Genomic DNA, 25391 nt, shown 5'->3' with positions numbered 1-25391 from the left:
CTTTCAAATGGTAAAAAGCACAAAATACAATCATCGTATAGTAAATTAAAATTTTATTACGGGATGTAAATAAACTTTAATGTTTCGTATTTTGTAGTAAAATAATGAATATTGTTTGTTACAAAAATCTGGATTATAAAAATACGTGTTTACTATATTTATACTTCTTTGTAAGTATAAAAGTATAAAATATCAAGTATCTGTATAAGAATAAAAAAGGTTTACTTTGTTTTCTCAACTCGTTTCCTTTTTTTATGATTTGCCGTCAACGTCTTTTTCCTCCGATGGAATAGACTTAGAATTGTGTTCCAACAACCAGAGTATACAGTTGATCATTCTATCTATTTCTGCCGAATCAGTTGCCAATGAGTGATTGTCCTCATAAATGTGCATCCTGCATGAATCACACGGTAAATAATTAAAATAAGTTTCGAAATTTTATTTTACCAAGTAATCACTTTTAAATAAATAATTAAAAAATAAATAATTAAATAATTAAATAATAAAAATAATATTAATAATATTAGTAAATAATTAAAATAAGTTTCGAAATTTTATTTTACCAAGTAATCACTTTTATAATTATAAAAGAAGCCAACAAAATTTTTTATTTTCATTTTTCTCTGAATAGATTACTTACTTTGTCTTTACGTTGTTTGCCTTCAATCGGTTGTACCAAAGTTTTCCTTGGGAAAATGGTACTCGTAAGTCATTGCTGCCCAGAAGAAGTAAAGTGGGGGCTTTGACTTTGTCGGCATGGACGATTGGCGAATGACTGAACATCTTAAGGTATATTTCAGAATATTTTGTCTCCTTTGTTGATGGCGGTAAAGCTTCAATGAAGGGTGTTCCGGCTTCAGCTGCACACCTAGGAAATAATGATTTTAATGAAATAATTTCTTGTTATTGTTGATGATTTTTATAAATCCTCCCTTTTATAAATGTAACAAGTTTGTTTGAATTACCAATCGGGGATGTCAGATGTAGCATACATAGCTGCGATGTCAGTCACAGGATTCAATGAAACAACTGCTCTATACAGATCCTGCAAATTAGTATAATATAATTATATGTGTGTCTGCATGAAAATGACCCATTTCGTCAATTTTATTTTACGAATAATCCCAAATTTTAAAAGTGGTCCAGATTTTTTATTTTTCTGTTTAACAAGTTGTTTCGTTTCAATGACTTACGGGATGTTGAGAGCTGAGGTGAGAAACCAAAAATCCTCCATGGGAACCTCCTCTCAATCCGATGTAGTTTGGATCAAGCCACGGGTACCTTTTTAATGCGTCGTGGGTGGCAGTGACGCAATCTGCAACGTCCACTTCGCCTACTTTACCCAGTAGGTAATTAATGTTTTTATCGCCCGCTCCTGCCGATCCTCTATAATTCACGTGCACAATACCGAAACCTACGAAATTTATTCAATTGCATTAAATTCGTAAGAATATCATTTTTAAATATCCAAACTCATAGATAAAATTGCTTTTAAAAAATTAGAATTGCTTACCTAAAACGGCTAAAATACAAGCCTCAATGGAGAAAGAATTATCATAGGAATAGTGCGGTCCACCGTGCAGATTGAGAATCCAGGGCATTGTTTTTTCTTCACTGCTTTTTCCCCCGAAGTAAGAGTAATTAAATTCATCTAAAACATGTTTAGACGATTTTTCAAATTATAATTTCAAATATATAATTTGTCTGGACAATTTATTTTGAGTTTTCTTGACAGAGAGAGGAACTTTAGAAAACTTGAGTCATGTAAACATATTTTAAATACTCACCGACTTCTTCCTCAGAATTATACTTGTAATCAACATTTTCAATGATAAAATTCTCCATTCCTTCTGGCATCACGACAGGTTTCGTAATTTCCAGCAAATGTAAATTGGACAGTTTTGTGGCCTCAGCTGAAGGATTGAAACGTCCCACGACTAGACGTGGCGGTTCAATAAGAGACATTCTGTTCAACAAAACTCTATTTTCCGTCACATCAAGAACAAATAAACTGCTGCCATTATTTTGAATTTCTACCAAATTTTTCGTCTCTGCAGAACAATAAATTTTATTAAAATGTATAGTAAAAGGGAGATATCAACAGAAAAATTATAAGTGCTGTAGTTTACCAATGTTGACCACATAAGATTTTATGTTATATCTTTGGGGAGTACTCAAGAAAACATATAGAGAATCTTCACTGAAACAACGACGAGGTAGGCTCTGATTGTACAGTCCATGGAATTTTTTATCTTCAGCGATCGATATGCAATCAGGAACAATATTTATTAGTGCGTTTGCCTGAAAATATTATTTCTCTTGAATTAACTTTTTCAAAACTCAATTTTGAAAGTTCTTACTTTTTCATCTGCTTCCCATTTGAAATGCATTAATCTGTGACAAGAATGATGTGCGCTTCCCAAATCTCGCTCCAACCACACGAGACTTTTTCCATCGGGACTGAATCGCGGAGCACGTGCAGCACATCCATCAGTTGATATTTTTCCTTACATTTAGGAACAAAAATTATTCAATTAAAAATTTACTTATTTTCTATAAACTACATGGAAAGATTTTTTATTTCAACATTTAATTATGAAACTTGGGCTATTCGATGTCTGCTACAGAATATTAATACATAGTGTCAGCGTAAAGAAGAGAATATCTTAGCTTACTACTACATTCTTTTCTTTTCGCTGTGACACTTTACTAGTGACTCTATTAGTATTTTATTGTAAACATCGATTAGCCCAAGTTTAATAATCTGTTTGTTAAATTTTGGAATAGAAAAATTGGAAAAAAGAATTGGTGGCAAGAAAGTCAAAGCTGTTTTCCGTATACTTTTGTGTTAGCAGACAATTAATGCTAATGAATTCGCTCACTTGTATCATAAATAATTACTGTGTTATAGACAGGCACCAAATTCCTTTTTTCCTATTCTTAATATTTACTTCAAATTCTTTAAATTCATCTATTTGTTATAGAAATTTGTTTACGGAATTCAGAAGCTTTTAAGAGAAAGATCCAACTAGCTCTGTTTGTGCAGGCAGCTAATCCTAAGTATCTTTGGTTGGTGTGGCATTTCCATGCCACACCAACTAAATCTTCACCATTTGGAGTCCAAGTCAATTGTCCAACGAAATATTCTTCAGGGATAAATGAATTAATTTTGAACGTATCGTCATTAATATCAATAACTACAGCAACTGATTTGTGCTTGCCAACCAACTGTTCACCCCAATGTGGTTTGAAGACATATTCCGTTCCCTAGAATAAACAGTTTTTGTCATTTCCGATCTTATAGTCTGTCCAAGGCTCGCATTTGTTTTTGAACATTTTTCAATCTCTCTCTTTGTAAAAAATACTTATGTTAATTATAAACTATAAATTGAATCATTTACCCTTGATATTACTTCCGAGTCCTTCATTTCCTTTTCCCTCTTTTCTTGGGTTTTTTGTTTGTAGAAGGGTTCGCTTTTCTGTGGCTTCTTCTCAGCAACATAAAGTAGTTTTGATTTATCCGGGGAAAATTGAAACGAACCAAATTGATCTATGAAGAAATATCATACAAGTGAGTAAAATAAGTGTGAAAATTAATTATTTAGATTGGTATAAAAACTGATTAGGTACTTTAATTTCTTAACCGGATAAAATTTGAATAAAATCGATTAATATTATTAAACGAATAATTAAATTCAATGTAAAAATTACCATCAGTGTAAATGTCTCCATGTGCATCATATACCGAGAGATCATAATTTTTAAGTAAATGTTGTCTATCCCAGATTTCGATGAATTGTTTGGAAGTATTGTCTATTGTAACTTGCCTTAAAATTGCTTTATACTGTTCATCCTCTGAGAATGTGCTCAAAATTCTGTAATAAATATTAAGTAGAAGATGAGATTTTTATTCCATAGAAGCAATTCCCTTATACCATTTTAACTCTAATCCAATAAATGGATTTTTAATTTTAGTTTTTAATTAATGCTATTAAATTGTTACACTGGACTCAATTGCTATTATTTGATCTATTATAGTGATATATGGGTAAATCTCACGACATGGGGACAAAATGGGTACCACAAAAAGCTTCCATATTGTTAATCCACATTTCTATACATTTGATAATACTATTTTGAGACTATGAGATATAAAAAAATTCTTGTTAGTAAAAATTAAAGAACTATGCAATTGATTTCTTCATTAAAATTGTAGAAATTGAGAAATTCTTGACGTAACTCGCATAAAATCGAATTTTCATTAAGCGACAACTTTCTGAGCAATCTTTTTTATGTTTGGGATTTTTCGTCATTCATCTATGGGTTGTGATGGATAGAAAAAGATAAATTAGACAAGTGTGCGAATTATAATATCCGAGGTAATGAGCCGTTTATAACGGTAATTGCATTTTCAACTTTTTCTGAAAATTTGGTAAAAAAATAATATAACTTATAGTAAAAAAATGTGCCACTAATTTGAAAAATAAATTTTGTTATAACAAAAAGTCCCCTTTTCGTGAGATTTACCCATATCTGTTAGCATATTGAATACACACTCATTTGAGACATCAACGGGGAAACTTTTATGGAGAAGTTTAGAGTCTGCGTCAAGACAAAAGTCCTGTATAAATTTTTGCTTTGTGATTCTCTCCATATTTTTCTGAGCCCATTGACTCTGAATAGTAATTCCATTTTTTGCAACTGACGTAATTCTGGCTTTGCTCAACGTGGGATTCAGCTGAAGAATCTTGTACAGGTTTAGAACCTTGTCGATCTAAAACATAATTATTTAATGACGTTTTATAATAATTTAAATTCTTTCTCGTTTTTCTCTATGGTATTTGTATTAGAATAAAGTAAGTTTTACTAATTTCAGATAAAAATTTATATAGTTTTAGGAATTTTTGTCTTAAAGTGATGTATAGACAAAAGCTACTTAATCAAATAGTTACCTGACTGGATGCCATTGTTTTTTAAAAGTTGTTTTCTTATAAAAATATATAACACTTGTATCAGTCAATATAAGAGAACTAGATGAATGAAATATAGTAGATATCTGGAACAAAAATAAGTCCAGTAAGATTAAATATTACAAATTTAAACAATTCATTTCAATTACCTTAAAGTAAAACACTTTTTGCACAACTAACCAAAGAATTTTGGTTTTTTATATAAATTTTCCAAATTTTCTTATCTTCTGCGGTTCTCAAATGGTTCTCAAAAGAGAACAAATAAAGATAAACAATGCCGGATGTCCGTGATTCCGTCAAGTTTGCACCACAACTTTAATGAAAACAAACTTGTTTTTTTAAACCTTTGTTGTGGTCCTTTGATAGTGATTGATAGTTAATTATTAACGTTTCATAGAAATAATTAGATAAAATAAACAAAAGTCAAATATTACTGTACATTTTCACAAAGCCGGTAAACATAATATAAAGCTATATATAGACATAAGGGAACTTCTACAATAGGTAAAAAAAAGCTAGTGTCACATAATAAAGGTGAATTCATAAGGGTGCAGTCTCATATGAACAGAAAAACGAGAGAGCGAGAGAACGAGAGAGATGGCATTATAAATCCATCTACAACATTCAACACGCCTGTTTTCAAAGTCCTACCAGTATTGTCAAGATATCCCTCCTGTTTCTAGTCTTCTTGGTTTTGTATAGTATAGTATACGATTATTATTATAAGCCAAAATTTATGTACTTTAAAAAATAAATATTTGAATTTTATAAATTTGATAATAAACTTGTAAATCAATGGTAAGTTTTTGAGCATACAAATATTTTTTGGCCTACATTGCATATAGGGTAAAAGGAACTAATTGTCGAGGAAGAATCATTTTTTACTAAACGAATTTTACATTTTTAAATAAATTCTTAATCACATTGTAAATGTGAACAATGATCAATATTGACCTGATTATCTATGTTGTAAATATGAAATATAATTTATTAATTTTCGATCCCCAAAGAAATCAGCAATTTATAGGCAGTATCTTAGGTTTGTTACCATGGTAACTCGGCAAATTCGGTAATTTGTTTAGAACGATTTAGAAATAAGCAGTTAAATTAAAAACAACTTTTTATTTATAAATTAAAGAATTTAATATTTATCTATTAATTACCTATTTATTATTTTTTGTGTATAAACCATATTTCTTTTAAAATCTCATTAACTATTTATGGGTTCATTGTAAATGCAATAAGATTCTTAATAAACTTTTTAAATCATTTTGGGACAAAGTTTTGAAATTAACTCTAAAATCATCCAAATATCAGTATGTGCAATTTTCTTGAGGTTAGGTTTAAGAAAATATAATTTTCTGATATTTAAAATATTTTTTAAAATGTAGACTTATATTCATATTTTTAAAATTCCAAAATACAAAAAAATAATTTTTATTATAACTTAAATAAAACTATTATATTTATTATTACTTGAAAATATAAAATTATGTTTTTATGATTAATATTTTTATCTTGGAGGGTCGTTTAGGGTAAATGTAAAGAGTTTATTTTTCAAATTAATTTAAAGATTTAAAATTAAGTAAGACGCGACGATATTTTAACAGTTCCGAGTACTGCCAATATTTTATTTTGACAATTTCTAATGCCGTACTCCAAGTAATCCCAAAAAGATTGAAAATCAAAGACCTATTTTTTGCATAAAAATAAACTAAAAATTCAAACCAAAATTTATACACAGAAAAAAGCCGTGTTTTTTAGAATTCTCCCATTGAGTCAATTAAATAAGCATATTCAATCTTAAAAGCGAATAGTCAGTAAGTTCTTTATCAATTTGACTCTTTTCATACACACTCAATAAATTTTGAAATAGGATAAAAATGATTATTATAAATAATTTTAATTGTTTTTATTATGAAAGTAAATAAATTATCCAGTAGCTTTAAAGAATTTAATCAGTAGAAGTGATCGTTAATTAAAATTTGAAAATTGCTTTCAGATTTACATGAATGTTGGAGATGAATGAATTAAATGAGCCGCGGATTAAAGACATTGAAGCGTCAGTCATATCTGACGAAGAACGCGAACTGTCTCAACATGCGCTGTCAGCCTTCCAGAAAGGTTCTTTCGCGTCATGCTTGATGTATCTAAACAAGTTGGAAGTTCTGAGGCCAAAGGATTTGAAAGTTATGCACAACAATATAGTAGCTGAATATTTCAAGAGTAACTTGCAACAAACTGAAATATTCAAGAAAAGTCTAACTGCAATATGCGGCCAAATGTGGAGCACAGATGCAGTGGATGCTGTGGATGACGTGGAGAAATGCGTTATGAGGTACAATCAAGCAATTCTACTGTATCACACGAGGCAATGCAAAGCTGCTCTTCAGATAATGATTAGATTGTTTTCACTGATTGAACCGTTAGGTTAGTATCTTAAGTCTCTATTAATGGTATTTAAAACGAATCTTTCACTAATTATTCACTAATTTACAGTTTCAGAGGAGAGTCTGGCTCAGAAAGTGTGCTTACTTCTCATTGAATTATATATTGCAACGGGACAGCCGGATGCTGCTTTAACACTAGTCAATTATATTGAAAGGCAATTTACAGTTTCAGACTTATCAAAAATTACCTTAACAGATAAAGAGGAATTTGTCAAAACTTCAAGAGAACTGAAGGAACCAAAAAAAGATAATTCTGAAATTGCAATTGATGCTTTTCGAATAAAGCTGATGAAATGTAAAGTAAGAATATATCTTATTACGAATCAGTTGAAATTATGCATAAAGGAGTGGAAAAGTTTTGTAAATATGGAGACGACCACGGTGAGATTTAAACATAATTATATATTTATTATTTTCATATTAATAGATTATTAGTATTTTACGTTTATTTTTATAGAATCTTAGCAGTATTTTTTTGGCTGCTAATGTGGAATACCTACGAGGGAAATGTACTAAATCCATGATGCTTTTGAACTCATTAACGCCAGAGCAACGACAAATTAAGTAATTTTTCTTTTTCTTAACAATTTTATTATTTTAAAGAAAAATCGATTAACATTATTAGTAACACTTTAAGTGATGCTTCTAGCCAGAAAATTAGTCAGGGAAAGTCAGACAATTTTGTAAATATATTTTTCTATTTTAAGGGATTATGAGGAATCAGCTGCTGTTTTATACTACAACAATATGGCTTGTATACACTACTCTTTGGATAAACCAAACTTAGCCTGTTTCTATTTGTACAAGGCATTAGAAGAAAATGAGAAAGCTGTTAAAAATTTCCAAACAGATGATAAAGGTATAAACTATAAATTAAATTATTCATAATTATAAAACATGAAAATTCGGAGTGATCGATTTCTTCATGTTTTATAATATGTAATTAAAGATGACCGAGTGATAAAATCATTATCAATTCAATTATTATTTACAAACATTTTTAACTAAAATTCTTCTTTAAATCAATTATTTTTAATAATTTTTGAAAAAGTTCTTTGAGAATTTTAAATACATTTGTTTACAATTCAGTTTTACAAAATTTCAATTATTCGTAAATTCTTCAATTAAATAAATATATTAGAAAATAAAAACTTCAAACTTTTTCAAAAAAATTAATTTAAAAATTCAATTATTTCTAAAAATTTACGCTATAATACTTTTAATATTCAACTGTTAACTACAATTTTAACTGATGTTAATTTTTAAATCAATTTTTATTAGAAAATTCTTTGAGAATTCAATTATTTAAATACAAAATATAGATAATTTATAATTTAAAAGTTCTTTGAGAATTTTCAAGTTCATTATTAAAAATAATTGAAATCCTAAAAAGAATTTAATTATTTACGAAAATAATTGAATTCCTGTAAAAATTTTATTATTTATTAAAATATTTGAATTCCTGTGGAATTTTTAGTATTTTATAAAATTAATTAAAGGTTTGCGTAGAATTTTATTAAATTTTTTTTTAAATAATTGAATTCTTTTGGAAAAATTGATTAATCTTAGTCTAAGTTACTTATTTTACTCATTTTAGGAATATATTTTTTGCAGAACCTTTAGCCCCTCCACCACTTTATACACTGGGAGTGAACAGATTTTCCGAGTTACAATATAACTTGGGAATATGTTACCTAGTTTCTGGGAATTGTGAGAAGGCATTCGCTTGTTTTATTAAGGCTATAGATAAGTTGCAAAATAGTCCTAAGATTTGGTTGAGGTTGGCTGAGTGTTGTATATTAGATCACAATCCTGTAAGTTAATAAATACTTTATCACAATTCTTTTTATAAAAACCGAAGATAAAAGGCATTTTTTTGTCAAACAGTTATGAAGTAAGAAGATTGATAAAAATTAATTATCTAAATTAATTGTACCGTCGTTCTGAAAACTCGGCAAGTTTTTCAAATAATTCTGATAATAGAAGATCGGGTAAAATGATTAACGATTCGGTAACAAAGGGTGATAGAAATTCGGATAATGGTGGTACTACTGGCCTTGAATTTAATGAACATTATTTTTTAGACGAACGGATCGAACTTTAACATCATGAAGCGTCGTCAAGATTTAGTTCAAAAAATTGTGGTCTCAGGAGCCTATAAGAAAATTGTTTTAACGTCATCATTATCGAAGGATAACAATTATCCCAGTAAAAATTTATATTACGGAATAACTCAACTTACTTTAGAATTCGGAATGTTGTGCTTGAAAAATGCATTAATTCTATTGCCAGTTTGCACGGAAGCGCTTCCTGTTAATGTAATAGGTACTTAAAATGCTTAACTAATGTGCAATTTTTTATGTGCAATTCTTGATATTTAATTTACTTTTGAACAGGTCAGCACAACATGCAATCGTCACAAACAACAATAATTGAAAATTTAAATCTAAAAATAAGTATTTTGGCTGCCAGTGCTTATATCGCATTGTGCCTTGGTGACCCTACAACAGCTTTAAAACATGCTAAAAATCTTTTAGCAATCAACAATCTCCCAGGTGCATACATAATGTTAGGAAAGCTGTACGCCGCAGAAAGTCTTATTCTTTTGGATCGAATTAATGAAGCTATCGAGTATTTGAAGCCAGACACTCTTCTGGATCTTGACATTTCTGTCGCATCTGCTGACTCTTTGGATGCAGACAAAGAAACTGCAGAGGAAATTGACAGAAAAGCTACAAAATGTGAGTTGTTTTTTATTTACTAAATATTGATGTCACTGTTTTAAAAATGAATGTTCTAAGTTTATCTCATTAAATAGCTTGGTATCCGACGAATCTGCTTACTGGGAAAACTGTACTGCTTTATAACATGGCAGTGGCCTATGCGATTCGCGGACAACTTGATAAATCAGCTGACATTATAGGACAGGTAAAATACTTTTAATAAATAAATCTTTTTTTTTAATCAGATAATTTTGTCAAAAAAGCTATTATAGTTTTTTGTTCTTTAATATTCACCTTCATTTATTTTTAGTTATGGAAATCCAAGAATACAGAATATGAAGTTCCGATTCATGTGATTATGTTGGCATTGTACATCGAACTGAATTTGGGTAAAATAAATTTTAAAAAATGCATTTCTTATTATGAAATTTTATTAAAAATGATTTTTTAAAATTAATAACTAAATTTTTCGCAGTCAAGTCAAAATCTTACAAGTGTCCCAAAATGACAATAACTTTTCGAAGAACTAAAATTACCAATTTTGCACCAGATTTTGAAAATTCAAATTGTCTGATTCAATATGGAGAACAATTTTCCAAAAAAATCTCAAAAATTAATTAAAATTGCTTTAAATGAATCCAATGAATGTTTAAAATTTGGTCCGCCATTTCGAGTGTTTGTAATCTGACATCATATTTGTAATCAGCGACCTCAAAAACCCCCGAGTAACAAATTTTAAATGAATCCGATGAATTTTTAAAAAAGTCGTCCGCCATGTTGGATCCGCCATTTTGAAGTTTTAAAAACTAAGATCTATTCGTAATCAGCGACGCCGAAAAATATTGTTCTCATTGTAAATTCCATTTGATTCTATTTGCTTATGGTTCACTTTTTACTTTATTTTCATTTAAAATTTTCTTTTAATGTAATTCAACTTTAAAAATTCTTCAAATTAAAAAAAATGGTGCACGGAGAAATGTTTAAGTCGTCTGCTCTTCTTGTTTGTACTGGTTTGAATAAATATATAATTTTCTGGGCATTAATACGACAAGTGAATCAATGTTAACAAGTTTTCCAATTTGCTCAGAGGACATGAAAATAAAAAACTTGCTTTTCGATTGTTTCAGGTCGAACTGATAAATGGCGTTCAATTATTAGAAGAAATTATCCGCAGTATTTTATTTAACTTAATTTATAAATTTTTCTATAAAATTGAAAATAAAGCAAATATTTCTTTATTTTGTTAAATTAAACTTTTAAACCAAGACCCCTGTCCATTTAATTAATCATAAGTACCTCAAATCACTCCAATTTATTATAATCCTATTCTTTATTGAGAAATAGGAGTTACGTATTTTTTACTTTAATTGAAGTGACTAATATCTTGAGTTAGAAATTTTTGCTTATCAAAAGTAGACCTATTTTCAATAGCATATAACTCTGAAACTTTTAAATTTAGAAAATTTTTTCAAGAAATGAAAATTTTGATTTTTCTTCGACTTTTGAATAGCATTATTAAAAAAGTTAAGAATTTTTTTATAAAAAATATTAATTTCTCATAAAAAACAAAATCTATCTTTTAGCAAAGTGTTACAGCTCTACTGTCAGAGCTGCTAGCTCAAAATCTTTTCAGTGCATAATTACGATTTTGGTTACATTTCTGAGGTTTCCAATCTAGTTGGGCCTTACCGTTGTGATTATAGATTATAGCCTGTTATGTGGCTCTTCATAGGGAACTTTCAGATTATAACAGGATATAAAGGCGATCGTTGAAAGTAAAGGTTGAGCGCCTGGCTAGAGTAAAAGTCAACCAATTGTTTACTAAATTACTATTATTATAAAAAAAAATTTGCTTCTGTCCACCAAGAGAGTCAAAACGTGAAAAACGAGCGCCTCTTGATAGCTGGTTTTCTTCGCCAATTAAAAGAAGCTCGTGCATGAACGCGACCCTGTCGATAATTGTGAATTTGTATAATTCGCAAAGATCTGGACTCCGGGTTGCGGTCTTGCAGGCGCAATTTACTGTTTTCATAAAGAGCAGTTCATCTTGGACCTCATCTAATGAACCTCTTTGGAGCAATGCAGTTCAACAAATAGTTTTATGTAACGGACAACATTCCTTTTAACAATTCGATTTTTTTCAAAATAATTTTAATAAAATTCTTCGTAAAATTTAATTAATTTCAATAATTTATCAAAATTCAATTATTTATAATATCTACTATTTCAATAAAAATTTACAAAAGAATTCAATTATTTTCAAAAGTAATAAAATTCTTCGCAGAAATTCAATTATGGTCAAAAGTTTAAATAAATTCTCGTCAAAATTTCAATTGTTCATGTTTTAAAACAATTTTTAAAAAATTGTTTAATTTCAAAAAAGTTTGAATTTGAAATTTTTTAAAATCTTAATTCTTATGGAATAATAATAATGATTAAATATTTACTTAAAATAGAAGCAATAGAACATTTTTCTGATTGATAATTTTTAAACTGAATGAGAATATTTTTGAAGTCAATGAGAAGTAAGAATTTTGTCTGGAGTTGAAGGGAAAGTCAGGGAAAAAGAAAATTAAATTTTTGTTGGCAACAAATGTAGTTTTAAAAACCTGGAAAAGTCAGGGAATTTGAAATGAGTAAAAGCGTGACAACCCTGAATATTACCTCAATATTGCCTCAACATTAGTGAATATTTAAATATCAGCGTGTGATGCATAACTTGGCATCGACCATTTTGATAGCAAAGTAATACAAATGTCTAATGTAATATTAGCTGCTGCTTGGGAACTGGAGAACATTCAAAGGAATCATTAACAGGATAATCTGATAAAGTCCTTCAGATATTTGAAATAAATAAATTCTATAGGTAGGTATTATTGTCTAATTGCTACATTTGTATAAAAAATGTAATTAATTAAATTTAATTAAAGGAATAATTAAAAATATTAAAGCAAGACATTTGTATTTGAGTTTTAGCTGGTAGAATTTTGACAAAGCATATACGCTTGCAGCTCGAAAGCTCGAAAGCAGAATTCTCGTCATTTATGTGAAAGAGGGGAAGCAGAGTAGAGCAGAGCAGAGGCAGACTCCTTGTTTCCTGAATCTTAAGAATTAAAGTGGTAATGGCAAAGCAAAGGGTCTCTTTCCCGGTTCCCCCTTTAAAATGGAAGTAAAGTTCCCATCGTTCCCATACGTATTTGGGCGGGTAAGAAATGTGCGCCAGTACAGTTGAATGTTGTCGCATTGGACGATTCGCTCACGAAACAGTCAAGCGTCAACTCTTTGTATTTACATGCGTGCAACCAGCGTGCAACATACAAGGGTGAACATGGGTGTGGAAAAACCAATCGGAAGCAGGCATTTCTTATTCAACATTATGTATTGAACGCATGTCTCACGTATGAGGCGTGGTTTCAATAAAAATCACTAACTGCGTTTTTTCCCTTCAAAAATATGCATGCACAAAGCAAAATGGTTTACTAAAATCCATTCTCCATCAATGTTTTAACCGTTAACATTAATTATTTGTAAAAAACCTTTTATTTATATTAAATAATGCTTAGAGTATGCACTCCTCTTTGAAAACTGCACTCTCCACAGAACATAAACTGCGGCCATTTTGGTAACATTGCCTAGGGGTGCCATATTTTGCAAAGAATTTCAGTCTCAGTCATTATAAATTTTTTTCATTCAAATCAATTAAATATTAAATTTTTATACATAATTTCTAAGGAAACTGACAATTCCATCAAATTATTTTCCAAAAAAAATTAGAATTTTTGTAAGAAATTTTTACAAAAAAACATTTTATCCTATAGGTGAAAATGATTCGTACGAAATTCGTTCAGAATTCGTGTTAAATGCTGATAGGAATTCGTGTGTATGCGAATTCTATTAGCAAAAATGTTGACATGCAATATATAAGAAGTTTTTAGAATTTATTTCAGATTTAGAAAAACTTGTATCCTATGAAAAACAACGCTGGTCTTGACACTTTTTTAAAATAATTTTTAGAGGCGATTTCCAATTCAGAAAGAATTTGTTTCTTGAAAAACGACGCTAGTCGTACTTCGAAAAATTCCACGGAAGTACCCCCTGGAAAATGTATTTAACTTCTCCATGGGATTTCCACGGAGATTCCATGGAAATTCTGCAATTTTTTTATTTTAATTCTTTTTAGCATATATTTCTATCATGATTATAGAGTTTAATAATAAGCTTTGTTGCAATTTTTTTTACAAAATGCTTATTTCAATCAAATTTTGCAAATACATTGCAGAAAGGTGCTTACAAGGATGTCTATTTATTTTTTGCTAATAGATAGATTTACTTTCGTGGAAGAAAGGCATAAATTAAAAGCACAACTATATATACATTTGTCATTATTTTGAGAAAAGCGATTTTTAATATTCTCTCTTACTTATTTCAAATCGAAAAATCAAAAGCTGCATTTGATTCTTGGTATTTAGACTTATTATTTGATATAAATTTAAAAAATTTAAAAATCACAAATAACCCTAAAAAGAGTAGGTTTTTGAAAACTTCAATTATTCTGTATATCTAAATGCAGTTGTGTGATTATACAATAGTCTTTATTTACCAAAAATGCAGTCATGCGATTGTGTTATTCAATATTTGTTGTATTAATTTGGATTTAATTGATTTAGCGACAATAAAACTTTGAAGAGCATTACTCAATTTATGTCCGGCGCTGCATAGGTATGTATTTTCACGCGTAGATTACAGGAAAAATATAGCGAACGTGATTGAAAAATCCATGGAATTTATAATTAGATTCTAATAATAAACTTTTTTGCAATTTATTTGTGAAACTTGATTGAAATACCCATTTTGCAAAAATGGCATTTTTCTACGTGGGCGACCAGCGTCGTTTGTCAAGAGACAATTTTTTTCTGAATCGGAAATGAATTATAAAAAAGTTCTAAGTACCTCCATGTTACAGAAAAAGCTTTTCATTAATAAAAAAGCTCTAAATTGATGAAAAAATCCCAAATTTGATAATCGCCTCCAAAAACAGCTGTCAAGACCAGCGTCGTTTTTCGAGATATAAATTTTCCCCGAATCGGAAGTAAATTCTAAGAAAGCTCTTAATACCTCCGAGTTTCGAAAAAGCTTTTCTTTAATAAATAAAGCTAAAATTTGATAAAAAAGGACAAATATGATAATCACCTCAAAAGATTATTTAAAGAAATAACCAAGACTAGCGTCGTTTTTCAAGAAACAAATTTTTTCTAAATCGGAAATAAATTCTAAAAAAGTTCTGAGTCTTCGTGTTTCGGAAAAAGTTCTTCTTTAATAAAAAGAAGCTCCAATTTGATGAAGCAAAGTCCAAATTTGATATTAATTTGTGTTTCAGCTTATTATTAGGCTCTAATCATAATAGAGCTGTAAAAATATTATTAAAATAAAAAATTAGCAGAATTTCCATAGAATCTTGAAGAAGTTCCATGGAAATTACTTTCTATTCGTATTGTGGAACAAAGCTTAAGTTCTGTAATAAAATTGGGAAAGGACTTGACGAGAAAGTGGGATAGGAATAATATTGTTTATAAATTTAATTCTAATAGTTGCCCAGCAACGTATATTGGTGAATCAAAACGTACTTTGAAAAAAAGAATTAGCTAATATAAAAACAAAAACCTCGAATCTGTTGTGAAAAAACATCAAACAGAATAATTATAATCATTATTTTAATTTTAACGATGTAGAAATATTAGATTATGAAAGTTTTTATAAAAAACGATTAATTTCTGAGATGATTTACATCAAATTGAATAATTTTACTATTTTGTGGTCCGCATGAAAAGGGACCACTTTGATGGTTCTAATAGATTCGGAGATAATCGCTATTTACTAATTTTTACTCTTTTTTTCGAATCATGCATTTGTCATTAATTTCTTGATACTTTAAGAATTTTATTTCGTTGTTAGACAAAAAAATGAAAAGGGACCACTTTGTCGGTTCGTTGCAAAAGTTGTTTCTGTTTCAAAATGCAGGGGGCGGAAAAAAAATAAAAAATATTTTAGCATTTTAAAGTTGTAAGAATTTATTTGAGAAAAGAATAAACAAAAACAGAAAATTTCTCATCATTTCTGCCTATCGTTTTTCACCTGGTGAAAATGGAAATTTGCTTCCACCTGCTCGACCACTATTATTTTTGTCCATCATGTAGATGGACAAAATCGTTAAGTTTAAAATCCAACATCAAAAAATCAAAGTTAGTATAGGATCAAAAATGACATTTTAATTTTAATCACCCATATATCATTTTTCACTTTTATAGGCATACTCGGTGGTTTACGAATTAGGAAAAATTATGAGGAATATGAATATCAATATATCTCATAATCAAACTTAGAAATGTTCAAAGTAACTTAGAGCCAACAATTCTCAATCCGGATCTGTTCCGCTTGCGGATATAATTTTTCTACGGACGTCGGAAGAATGCCGGATGTAAGGTCTGCATTGGCTCGGTACTGGGATGGATCCGATTTGCGGATCTCGTCATTTATTATTATAACCAGCTGTCGTACCCGTCTTCGACGGGTTTTAGTTTCTACCAATACATTTACCAATGTTTCTACCAATCTGGAAAATCAGAAAATAGTCGGGAAGTTAATTTGACCTAAAAATTAATAATTAGTTACCATTAGCTATTTCGGTAGTATAATATTACTATTTGAATAGTCTCCACCCTTTAGCAAAAAATCAGAAATTATCAAAAATTCAAAAAACCGAATTTCTTAAAATTTAACATTTTTTTCTTCTCTTTTATATCATTAAGCTTTATTATTTTTGGGCTCTTCAAAAACACATTACTTATTTAATAGTCACCCTTTGGTGACAAATCTAAAATTATGGAAAATTATCAAAAATTCAAAAAACTGAATTTCTTCAAATTCAACATTTTTCCTTCTTTTTTATGGCATTTAGCTTCATTATTTTTGGGCTCTTCAAAAATACTTTACTTATTTCATAGTCTCCATTTTTTGGTAAAAAATCTAAAATTTTCAAAAATTCAAAAATCCGAATTTCTTAAAATTCAACATTTTTCCTTCCTTTTTATGGCATTTAGCTTCATTATTTTTGGGCTCTTCAAAAATACTTTACCTAATTTGTTATCTCCACTCTTTGGTAAAAAATCAAAAATTTTTCAAAATTATCAAAAATTCAAAAAACCGAATTTCTTAAAATTCAACATTTTTCCTTCTTTTTTATGGCATTTAGCTTAATTATTTTTGTCTAATGTAGCAAATGTCTTACTTTACATACTGATCTTTAAATAAAAAACTTCAATAACTTTCCCTAAAAAACATAGCTTAAAAATCAAGAATCTTCATTTTTGTAAAAAAAAAATTTGATAAAAAAAAAGAAAAAAAATTTCAAATACGTCTTTTTTAAAAATTTTATTATAGAAATGGATTGTATTTATCTAAAATAGTTATCTAAGGATAGTTTTGCATCTATTTTATATAAAAAATAAAATTTTTTAATTTTTTTGATTTTTCGAATTTTTTGAAAAAATGTCATAACTTTTGTTCAAGTTAATATTTTTTAATCAGATAAGGCTATGATTTTAAGTTAGGTTAATACCTAATAGACTGCCAAGTTTCATTTTAATCGGTTAAACCGTTTTGAAGTGATGCGCGAACAAAGTTTTGCATACAGACAGACAGACCGACAGAAATTTTTTTTTTTACATTTTTCGAATTCTCATGTCTCAAAACGAAAAAATATATAAAAATTTTCAAGCTTGGAGCATTGTACAGACAGAAGTCTGATTTTATTAATATAGATTTACATTATCGATGTAAGTAAGTATAAGAGATTTTGAGAAAATTGATATTATAGTTGTCAGAGTTGAGTCCCTTTCGAAATTCATGAAATAAAATTTAATCGTTTTAATCATAAAAATATATTAATGAAATGTTTTACTATCGAGAAACAGTTTATTTATTTAATTTTATAATGTAAACAATTTTTTGAAATCAAAAACAATTCAGCATTGGGTTAGAAAACAAACAATCTTAGGTTAAAAGTCAAAGAAAAACACACATTAATACACTTTTCTCGTGCTAAAAGTACCTCAGATGAAATTTTCCTTTTAAGAAAACGTTGATAGATATGTAATAATGCAAAAAATGCAAAAAAGTGAAATTTGAAAAAAATCCGAGTTCAGCCCTTTTAGAAATTCACTATTCAATTATTTAGTGAATTTTTACAGAACGCAGGTGTGATTTATTCATCGAAGCACTATAAAAAAATTGCTTTTATGATTTTTTAAAATTAGCCAAGATTTTACGATATGTATCGGTGTTTCTTAGTTTAAAAAGAAATTACCTAGTCTGACAAAAAAGGTTCTGGAACATTTTTCCAATATACATGATTTTAAAATTTTTTGGAATAATATTTGTCGAATGTGGTTAAAAACAACGAGCTCCATTTTACCCGTCGATAAAATAATGTAGTATCATGGCGCTCTGTTAGAAAAGAGTATAGTCAACTCTTAAGAAGAATTTAGTTAAAATTTCCACACAGCATCGAGAATTTATTGAAAATTTATTAATTTAAATCCAAACTTCTAAATATTGAGTATACATAGCTATACACAGATGAATAAAGATTGTGTAAACATGAAAATGTCCACACACAAGAAAATATTTATGGCAAAAATTGACTGATAATAAATGCTTGTTAAAAGTTTGTCAATAAATGGAATTTGTGGAATACTTATATACGCCTTTTCAGATTTAAGGACTATATTAAGGAGGCGAAAAACTATTATTGCTTATAGCAATTCAAGTTTATACTTTAGATCTGCGATTAAGTTTTTTTTCTGTCTAACATTTCATTTAAATGATCAGTCAACTTTTGCGGTAAACATTTAACGAAAATCTAATTTAAATGTTCAGTTAACTTTCGTATTAAATATTTTCTCATATATACATTTTTAACTCAGCTTTGTGACTCAACATTTCCCATTTTTTTCCTCTCTCCAAAAATTAGTGAAAAAGAGCTTTTTTATGATTTCTAAAGAAATAAGTAAGTTATACAAAATTAGAAATAATTTTTCTTTAAGGTATTAAAAGCCTTTTAATATTTTATAATTATTATACATTTAAATATTTTTCTGTAATATCTTAAACGAAAATAGGCATACTCTCAATAACTTAAATGAAATTAAATAATTCTTAAGTGAAGAATAATCGTCTTAAAATAAGAGGATGTTTTTTGAGCCATATACAAGAGGAAAATATGCATAAAAATAAGAGGAATCCGCTTAAAACAACTCTCTAAATTTGAATCAACCACTGCCGTTTCAATTAATGGAAAATTTGCTGAGAGATTAGTGAAATTTCACTGATTTTTCACTGATTTATCAGCATATAAATACGCTGATTGAAATCAGTGGTATACTTATAGCTGAAAATCAGCAAGATTTCGCTGATTTAGATTACGAGAGAAAACTTGAAAAAACTTGCATAAATTTTGATACCTACAAGATCTTGTTCGAAATGCTTATTTCGAAATAACAGATATTCTTCATATGACCAACAATTTTACAAGTAGCTAAACTTGTCTATTTTCTTGTACAAGATTTAGTACAGAAATTTTCAGTTGGTATGATCTGGTCTGTTTTACAGTTGTTAATGGGATAGTTTAAATAATCCGACATTTTTAGAATATAATTGTCTCGTAGAAAAATTGTATTCTAAAAGTTTGAGACTTACATGTACAGGAGGCAGACCGTGGGTGTTTTAAATTCTGGTTTTTATGCTTCGTCTTTTATACCATACGCTGAGTGCAGCTGTCCACACGAACAAAAAATGCAATACCTCTTACAGGTTTACACCCACTACTATTTCTTCGAAACACTCCTGAAATCATATCACATTAAATATAGATATTGAAAATAAAATAAAAATACGTTTTTAAAAAATCTTAACTTAAATATTTTTTAAAGAAAATTGTATTGGTAAATTAATTTTTTAAATAAAAGAAAATAATAAATAGTCAATAAAAGAAGTATTAATATAAATTTTTTCAGAAATATAGTGTTTTAATAATGTCAAACAAATTAATTCATTAATCTGGACACACCACTCCCAGTATTTTAACATTGCATTAGTTTCATTATTTTATAAATGTCAATTACCATTTGGGAATGTAAATATCGTGGAATCGTTACAGTTTGACAAAAGCAATAATCGGTTTTTGTGTACCCATGATTTAACTCCTTTTTACAAGATTTATAGTAAAAGTGAGTTTATTTTAATAATTTGTTTCGCTTCTCTTATAATTATGTAATTGATAACGGGGCAGAAGCAGTTGTCAAATCCCATTGAAATATGTCTATTTTTAGGTACCATTTTCTCATCTCCAAATGATTATTTCTCTTCAAACTTTTTTCTGGTGATTTTATATAGAAAAAACTAAAAAGAATTACTGCTCTTCTGAAAAATCACATTTTCCCACAGTTAGGTACCATTTTCTCGAAAACAACTAAATATGGATATGGTTCTTCTATTTTTTAATATTTGTACATTAATGACCTGTAATCTGATCGTTCGGTTTTAGAAATAAAATAGTTTATTTAAAGTTATTTGATTATTTAACAAACAAAAAAAACCAAGAAAACGAGTAATTATTTTTTCAAAATGGTACAAAAAATTCAAAAATAAAATTTTGGCTTTATCGAACGATTAGATTTTAGTCCTTTGTATATAAAATCATCAGAAAAAAAGTTTGATGAAAAATAATCATTTGGAGCTGAGAAAATGGTACCTAAAAATAGACATATTTCAATGGGATTTGACAACTGCTTCTGCCCCCTTAATAATCTAAAGGTAAAAGTTATTTATGTATATTCTTTATAAATATAAAAATATGCAGAACAAAAGAGTTACGAAACTTGTTCGTGGACGTGATCCACGGTAAGCAAAAAATGGCAAAAAATATTCAGCGGCTAATACAATTTTTAGGCCAAACCGTGTTCATCGTAAGTAATATACAAAACGATTATGTTTAATACTTCTTCTTTTTCTGGTAAAAAAGACACTGCCTCTTTTTGTATAAATATCTTTAAGAGGGTGATTAATAAATTTTTGAGGTTTTTAAATTTTTATGTTTGGTATTTTTGGAAAAATGGGCTATCCAACAAACTGCGGAGCGAAATTTGTATGGACTATAAATATGCATACCAACACTAAACTTTGTTTAAGTTATCATGCACCCCAAAATTTGATAAACACAAAGACAGACCCCTCTCTAAAACCATTAATTTGTTTAACATTAGTCTCGAAACGTGAAGATTTACTGGAATTAGAGAATGGTCAAAATTGCAAAAATCCAATATTTTCACATTTTTGATTTTTCATAAGAATGTAAAAATATGCGTCTTGAGTAAAATGAGATCGATTTTAATGATAAAACATTTTATCACGCAGCCCGTCGCCTGCATTTTCGCAGTGCTTGATACAATTTTGCTCACATAAAGTCTCATATAATTATATAATCGAACAGCGTGTCAAATTCTACTGCTTTTTCTAATTGACCTATTGAATGTTTGAATATTGAATATTGAATATTTGAAAGCTGAAACGCAGAATTTATTTTTTATTTCAAAGAATTTATTAAAATCATTTGTCCCTTCTTTTAATAATAGGGTAAGTGCGTCAATTGCTGCGGGTGCTTCAGTTTCTGCGGCATTTTAATAATTTAAGTGAATACATTTGTTCAGGGCACAAATAATTTTGAAATTTTTTTTAAAAATTACTTAACGATGTAAGTTTTAAAATAGATATAGGAAGTATATACCAAAACTTAATATTTATGTATTTTATTTTAATTAAAAGTTGACGTGTTCAAGGTTTTATTTATTTTTATTGCTAACTTTGCTGGCGGTGCAAAAATACCTACAGAAAAAAGGCTTTATTATTGTTTTTAGACTTAAACTGGTTATTATTATGATGATTTTAGATAAAGAAAACCTTGTTTTAAAAGAAAAATTAAACTTTACTTTATTTTTGTCTGTTATTATATTTTATTTTTAAGAGTAGTAATTAACACAGAATTTGGGCTTGATTTAATTTCTGCGCCCTCAGAAAATCAACTAAGACTGGTTACAATAGACTATCTATTTTGAAAAAGAGCAAGAAAAAATTATGAAAATGAAAGAAAAAATGAAGATTATGGAGGAAAAACTAAAGAAAATTTAATAAATACATAAATTAATTAAGGAAGAATTCTGTTATTAAGTTTTAAGTAAATGTTTCAAAAATGTGATAATTCAGAAATTATTTGTTACTTTTGTTAATATATGATATATATTTATTTTTAATAAATTTATATTCTATTCAATTAAACATTGATTAAAATCATTGTCCCATTTTGATTTCATAGTAGTTTGCGGTATTATACACATAAACACGAAATTATGCGCAGAAACTGACCCACAGGAATTAAATTCGCGCAGCAACTGATGCGCAGCAACTGACTCAAACGCGCAGAATTAAACGCATTGAATATTATTTTTAATTCATTAAATTTATTAAAATAAATTATATTTTAGAGATGTTATTTATTATAAACATATCTTAATAACACAAACTACAAATTTAATAAGACATAAGTTCAATTTGATCAATTTAAAAATTATATTTTATAGTTAAAAGACGTCTTGACCAAAATACCGCAGGAATTAGTACACTTACCCTAATTTTTTTTCATCTTTTTTGTTTTCTACACTTTAAATGGAATTTTCTTTAGAAATGTCGTCAAATATCCAACAAATTCTCCCTAACAAGTGAAAGAAGTTTTTCAGCATCATTAATATGCGTTTCTCCTATTCTTCCGATGTGGACTTTAATTTCATTGTTTTCCACTTTATTGCAATTAATATTTATAGCACATTTAGTATTTATTATTTTTTTTATTTATAGTCCATACCTATCGGTTTCGGACGAACTTCCGCGCGGATTACATCTTATATATTCCCTTATCAAATTTTCATAATTACGCAAAACATAAAAACCGTAGTATAAAGTTCAAATTGAAAAATTGATATTATAATTATTTCCACTCCTTTTAAATCACTTTTAATATTAACGAATCTTAAATTTAAAATATAGCACATTTAGTATATATGCACTTACCCTTCTTTGAAAAACACTTTTTTTTAGGTATAAATTCTGCGTTTCCAGAGGAGCGCCTGATACTTTTATTTATTTATTTATTTTCCGTGTTTTATTCTTAAAGTATTAGAATATAATAGGTACTATTAAAATAGAAAAAAGTTTAATAGTTTTTTAAAACAAGAAGAATTCTTATTTTAATAAACTTTTTCCTATTTTAATAGTATTATATTCTAACTTTAATATAATAAGACACATGAAGAATTTACATAAATATAGGAGCCAAGATTATATTCTTTACAATTTCGTTTTTTCTGTTTACTTTGTAAAATGTATCAATTATATTTTTTCCTCTAAGTCAATAAATCTATTAAGTTTTTTTAAAAATAAAATCTCAAAAAAAATTAAATTAACGTTGTTAAAAAATAAAAAAAATCTTGAATTGGCCCTGTTTTATTAAAATTAACATCATTTCTGATGTACTTAATATGTTTTAAATGTTCTTTTAATAAATCCGAAACAAGAAAAAAATATATATATTCTACAATTTAATTTTTAAATCCCTTAAAAAGAAAAAGAAAAATGTTAAATTTGAAAAATTTTCGATTTTTGGGTACAAGTGGAAGGGTAGTTTTTTTTACTAAAGGGTGGAAGCCAAAAAACGAGTAAAGTATTTTTGAAGAGCCCAAAAATAATTAAGCAATTTGCCTTAAAATAAATGAAAAATGTTCAATTTTAAGAATTTTCGATTTTTTGTGCTAAACGTCAGAATATAGTTTTTTTTGACGAAAAAGTGAAGTTTAAAAAACGAGTAAAGAATTTTTTAAAAGCCCAAAAATAATAAAGCAATTTGCCTTAAAATAAAACAAAAATGTTGCATTTTAAGAATTTTCGATTTTTTATGCTAGTGGTGAGGGTATAGTTTTTGTTACCAAAGAGTTAAGTTTAAAAAATGAGTAACGTAGGTATTTTTGAAGAGCCCAAAAATAATGAAGCAATGTGCCTTAAAATAAAAGAAAAATGTTGAATTTTAAAAAATTTCTATTTTTTGTGCTATATTGGTCAGGTAAGCTTTTTTACCAAAGGATGAAGTTTAAGAAACGTGTAAAGTATTTCTGAAAAGCCCAAAAATATAGTAAAGCAATTTGCCTTAAAAGAAAAGAAAATTGTTGTATTTTAAGAATTTTCGATTTTTTGCTACAAATGCGGTAAGAGTAATTGTCGTTTTTTGACCAACCAGTATAAAAAACATTGCATAAAATGTCCAACTCTTTAAGGGGTCTACCCACTTTAGACGCGCTAAAAAAGCTATTTTTGAAAAAAAGTTTTCAGGTTTAAATTGTAAATGATGACATGAATGGTCTGAAACAAAAATTCCAAAAGGCATTATTAGATTCAGCATGTTTATATAATCATATAGCTATAGCGTATATCAAGAGATTTTAAAATTTTAATTTTAAATAATACCTATATTTTTGTGGCCCAAAACGGTTAAAAAACAAAAATTTTTTATACGATTTTCGAAAAATGTTCACCATTTTGTCAATTTTGCAAAAAACAAAAATCGTATGATATGCGCTGTATAGCTATTAACATAATAATACTGAATCTAGTACCGTTTGGATTTTTTGTTTCAGACCATCCAGGTCAAAAATTTCATCAACGGCACACACACACTTTTTTATTAATATTTTTATTAATTATATTTCAATACAAAGCAATATTTAAAAAATTAAAATAGTTTTTTTCTTGCACTTCAAGAGTTTATTTATTTATATGTGTAAAACCTCACATGTCAATAATTATATTTTCAACGCTGATTATGAATCTAAAGTAAGATTTAAAAAATTTAAAATGACGGATCCAATATGGCAGACGCAAAATTTATGATTATTAGATTATTTCTACATCTTTCCCCAAAAAAATTTTTGCTTGAGAAATGAACTTTTAACTGATCATGTTTTTAGTAGGACAGTAATATTGCGTTTTAATGTATAAAAAGTATTTGGCAAGGAGTGACGAAAAGAGGGATATGCTACGAACAAGCAAGCATATTCGCGGTATCGATGCAGGGGATGCAGGGTTAACAATTG

The 25391-nt window shown here is 28.1% G+C and overlaps 2 protein-coding genes across 4 annotated transcripts; one reads left to right on the top strand and one right to left on the bottom strand.

Annotated features, from left to right (window-relative positions):
* Positions 1–36: 36 nt before the first annotated feature.
* On the bottom strand, positions 37–20043 carry LOC122505326 (acylamino-acid-releasing enzyme-like). 3 transcript variants are annotated; one of them, XM_043616839.1, is made up of 14 exons: positions 19897–20043; positions 4953–5056; positions 4557–4774; positions 3712–3875; positions 3402–3550; positions 2997–3267; positions 2361–2506; positions 2130–2301; positions 1788–2051; positions 1514–1651; positions 1194–1414; positions 966–1045; positions 641–868; positions 37–394 (listed from the first exon to the last, which is right to left on the bottom strand). In XM_043616839.1, exons 2-14 carry the CDS (start codon positions 4965–4967, stop codon positions 253–255), a joined length of 2208 nt encoding a protein of 735 aa, XP_043472774.1. In that variant the 5' UTR covers positions 4968–5056; positions 19897–20043; the 3' UTR covers positions 37–252. The 3 variants fall into 3 exon arrangements, with proteins under 3 accessions (XP_043472774.1, XP_043472772.1, XP_043472773.1); XM_043616837.1 differs by lacking the exon at positions 19897–20043 and adding an exon at positions 5120–5461; XM_043616838.1 differs by lacking the exon at positions 19897–20043 and adding an exon at positions 5151–5461.
* LOC122505328 (CCR4-NOT transcription complex subunit 10) lies at positions 5612–11381 on the top strand. Its single transcript, XM_043616840.1, has 11 exons — positions 5612–5768; positions 6973–7400; positions 7470–7801; positions 7878–7984; positions 8128–8279; positions 9035–9234; positions 9505–9745; positions 9817–10161; positions 10239–10348; positions 10454–10532; positions 11271–11381. Exons 2-11 carry the CDS (start codon positions 6983–6985, stop codon positions 11327–11329), a joined length of 2043 nt encoding a protein of 680 aa, XP_043472775.1. The 5' UTR covers positions 5612–5768; positions 6973–6982; the 3' UTR covers positions 11330–11381.
* Positions 20044–25391: the final 5348 nt, after the last annotated feature.

Source organism: Leptopilina heterotoma, unplaced genomic scaffold (genome assembly GCF_015476425.1).
Source record: "Leptopilina heterotoma isolate Lh14 unplaced genomic scaffold, ASM1547642v1 Lhet_353, whole genome shotgun sequence".
Classification (NCBI taxonomy): domain Eukaryota; kingdom Metazoa; phylum Arthropoda; class Insecta; order Hymenoptera; family Figitidae; genus Leptopilina; species Leptopilina heterotoma.
The sequence above is the reverse complement of the archived record's forward strand: the minus strand, read 5'-3'. Positions and strand labels throughout refer to the sequence as shown.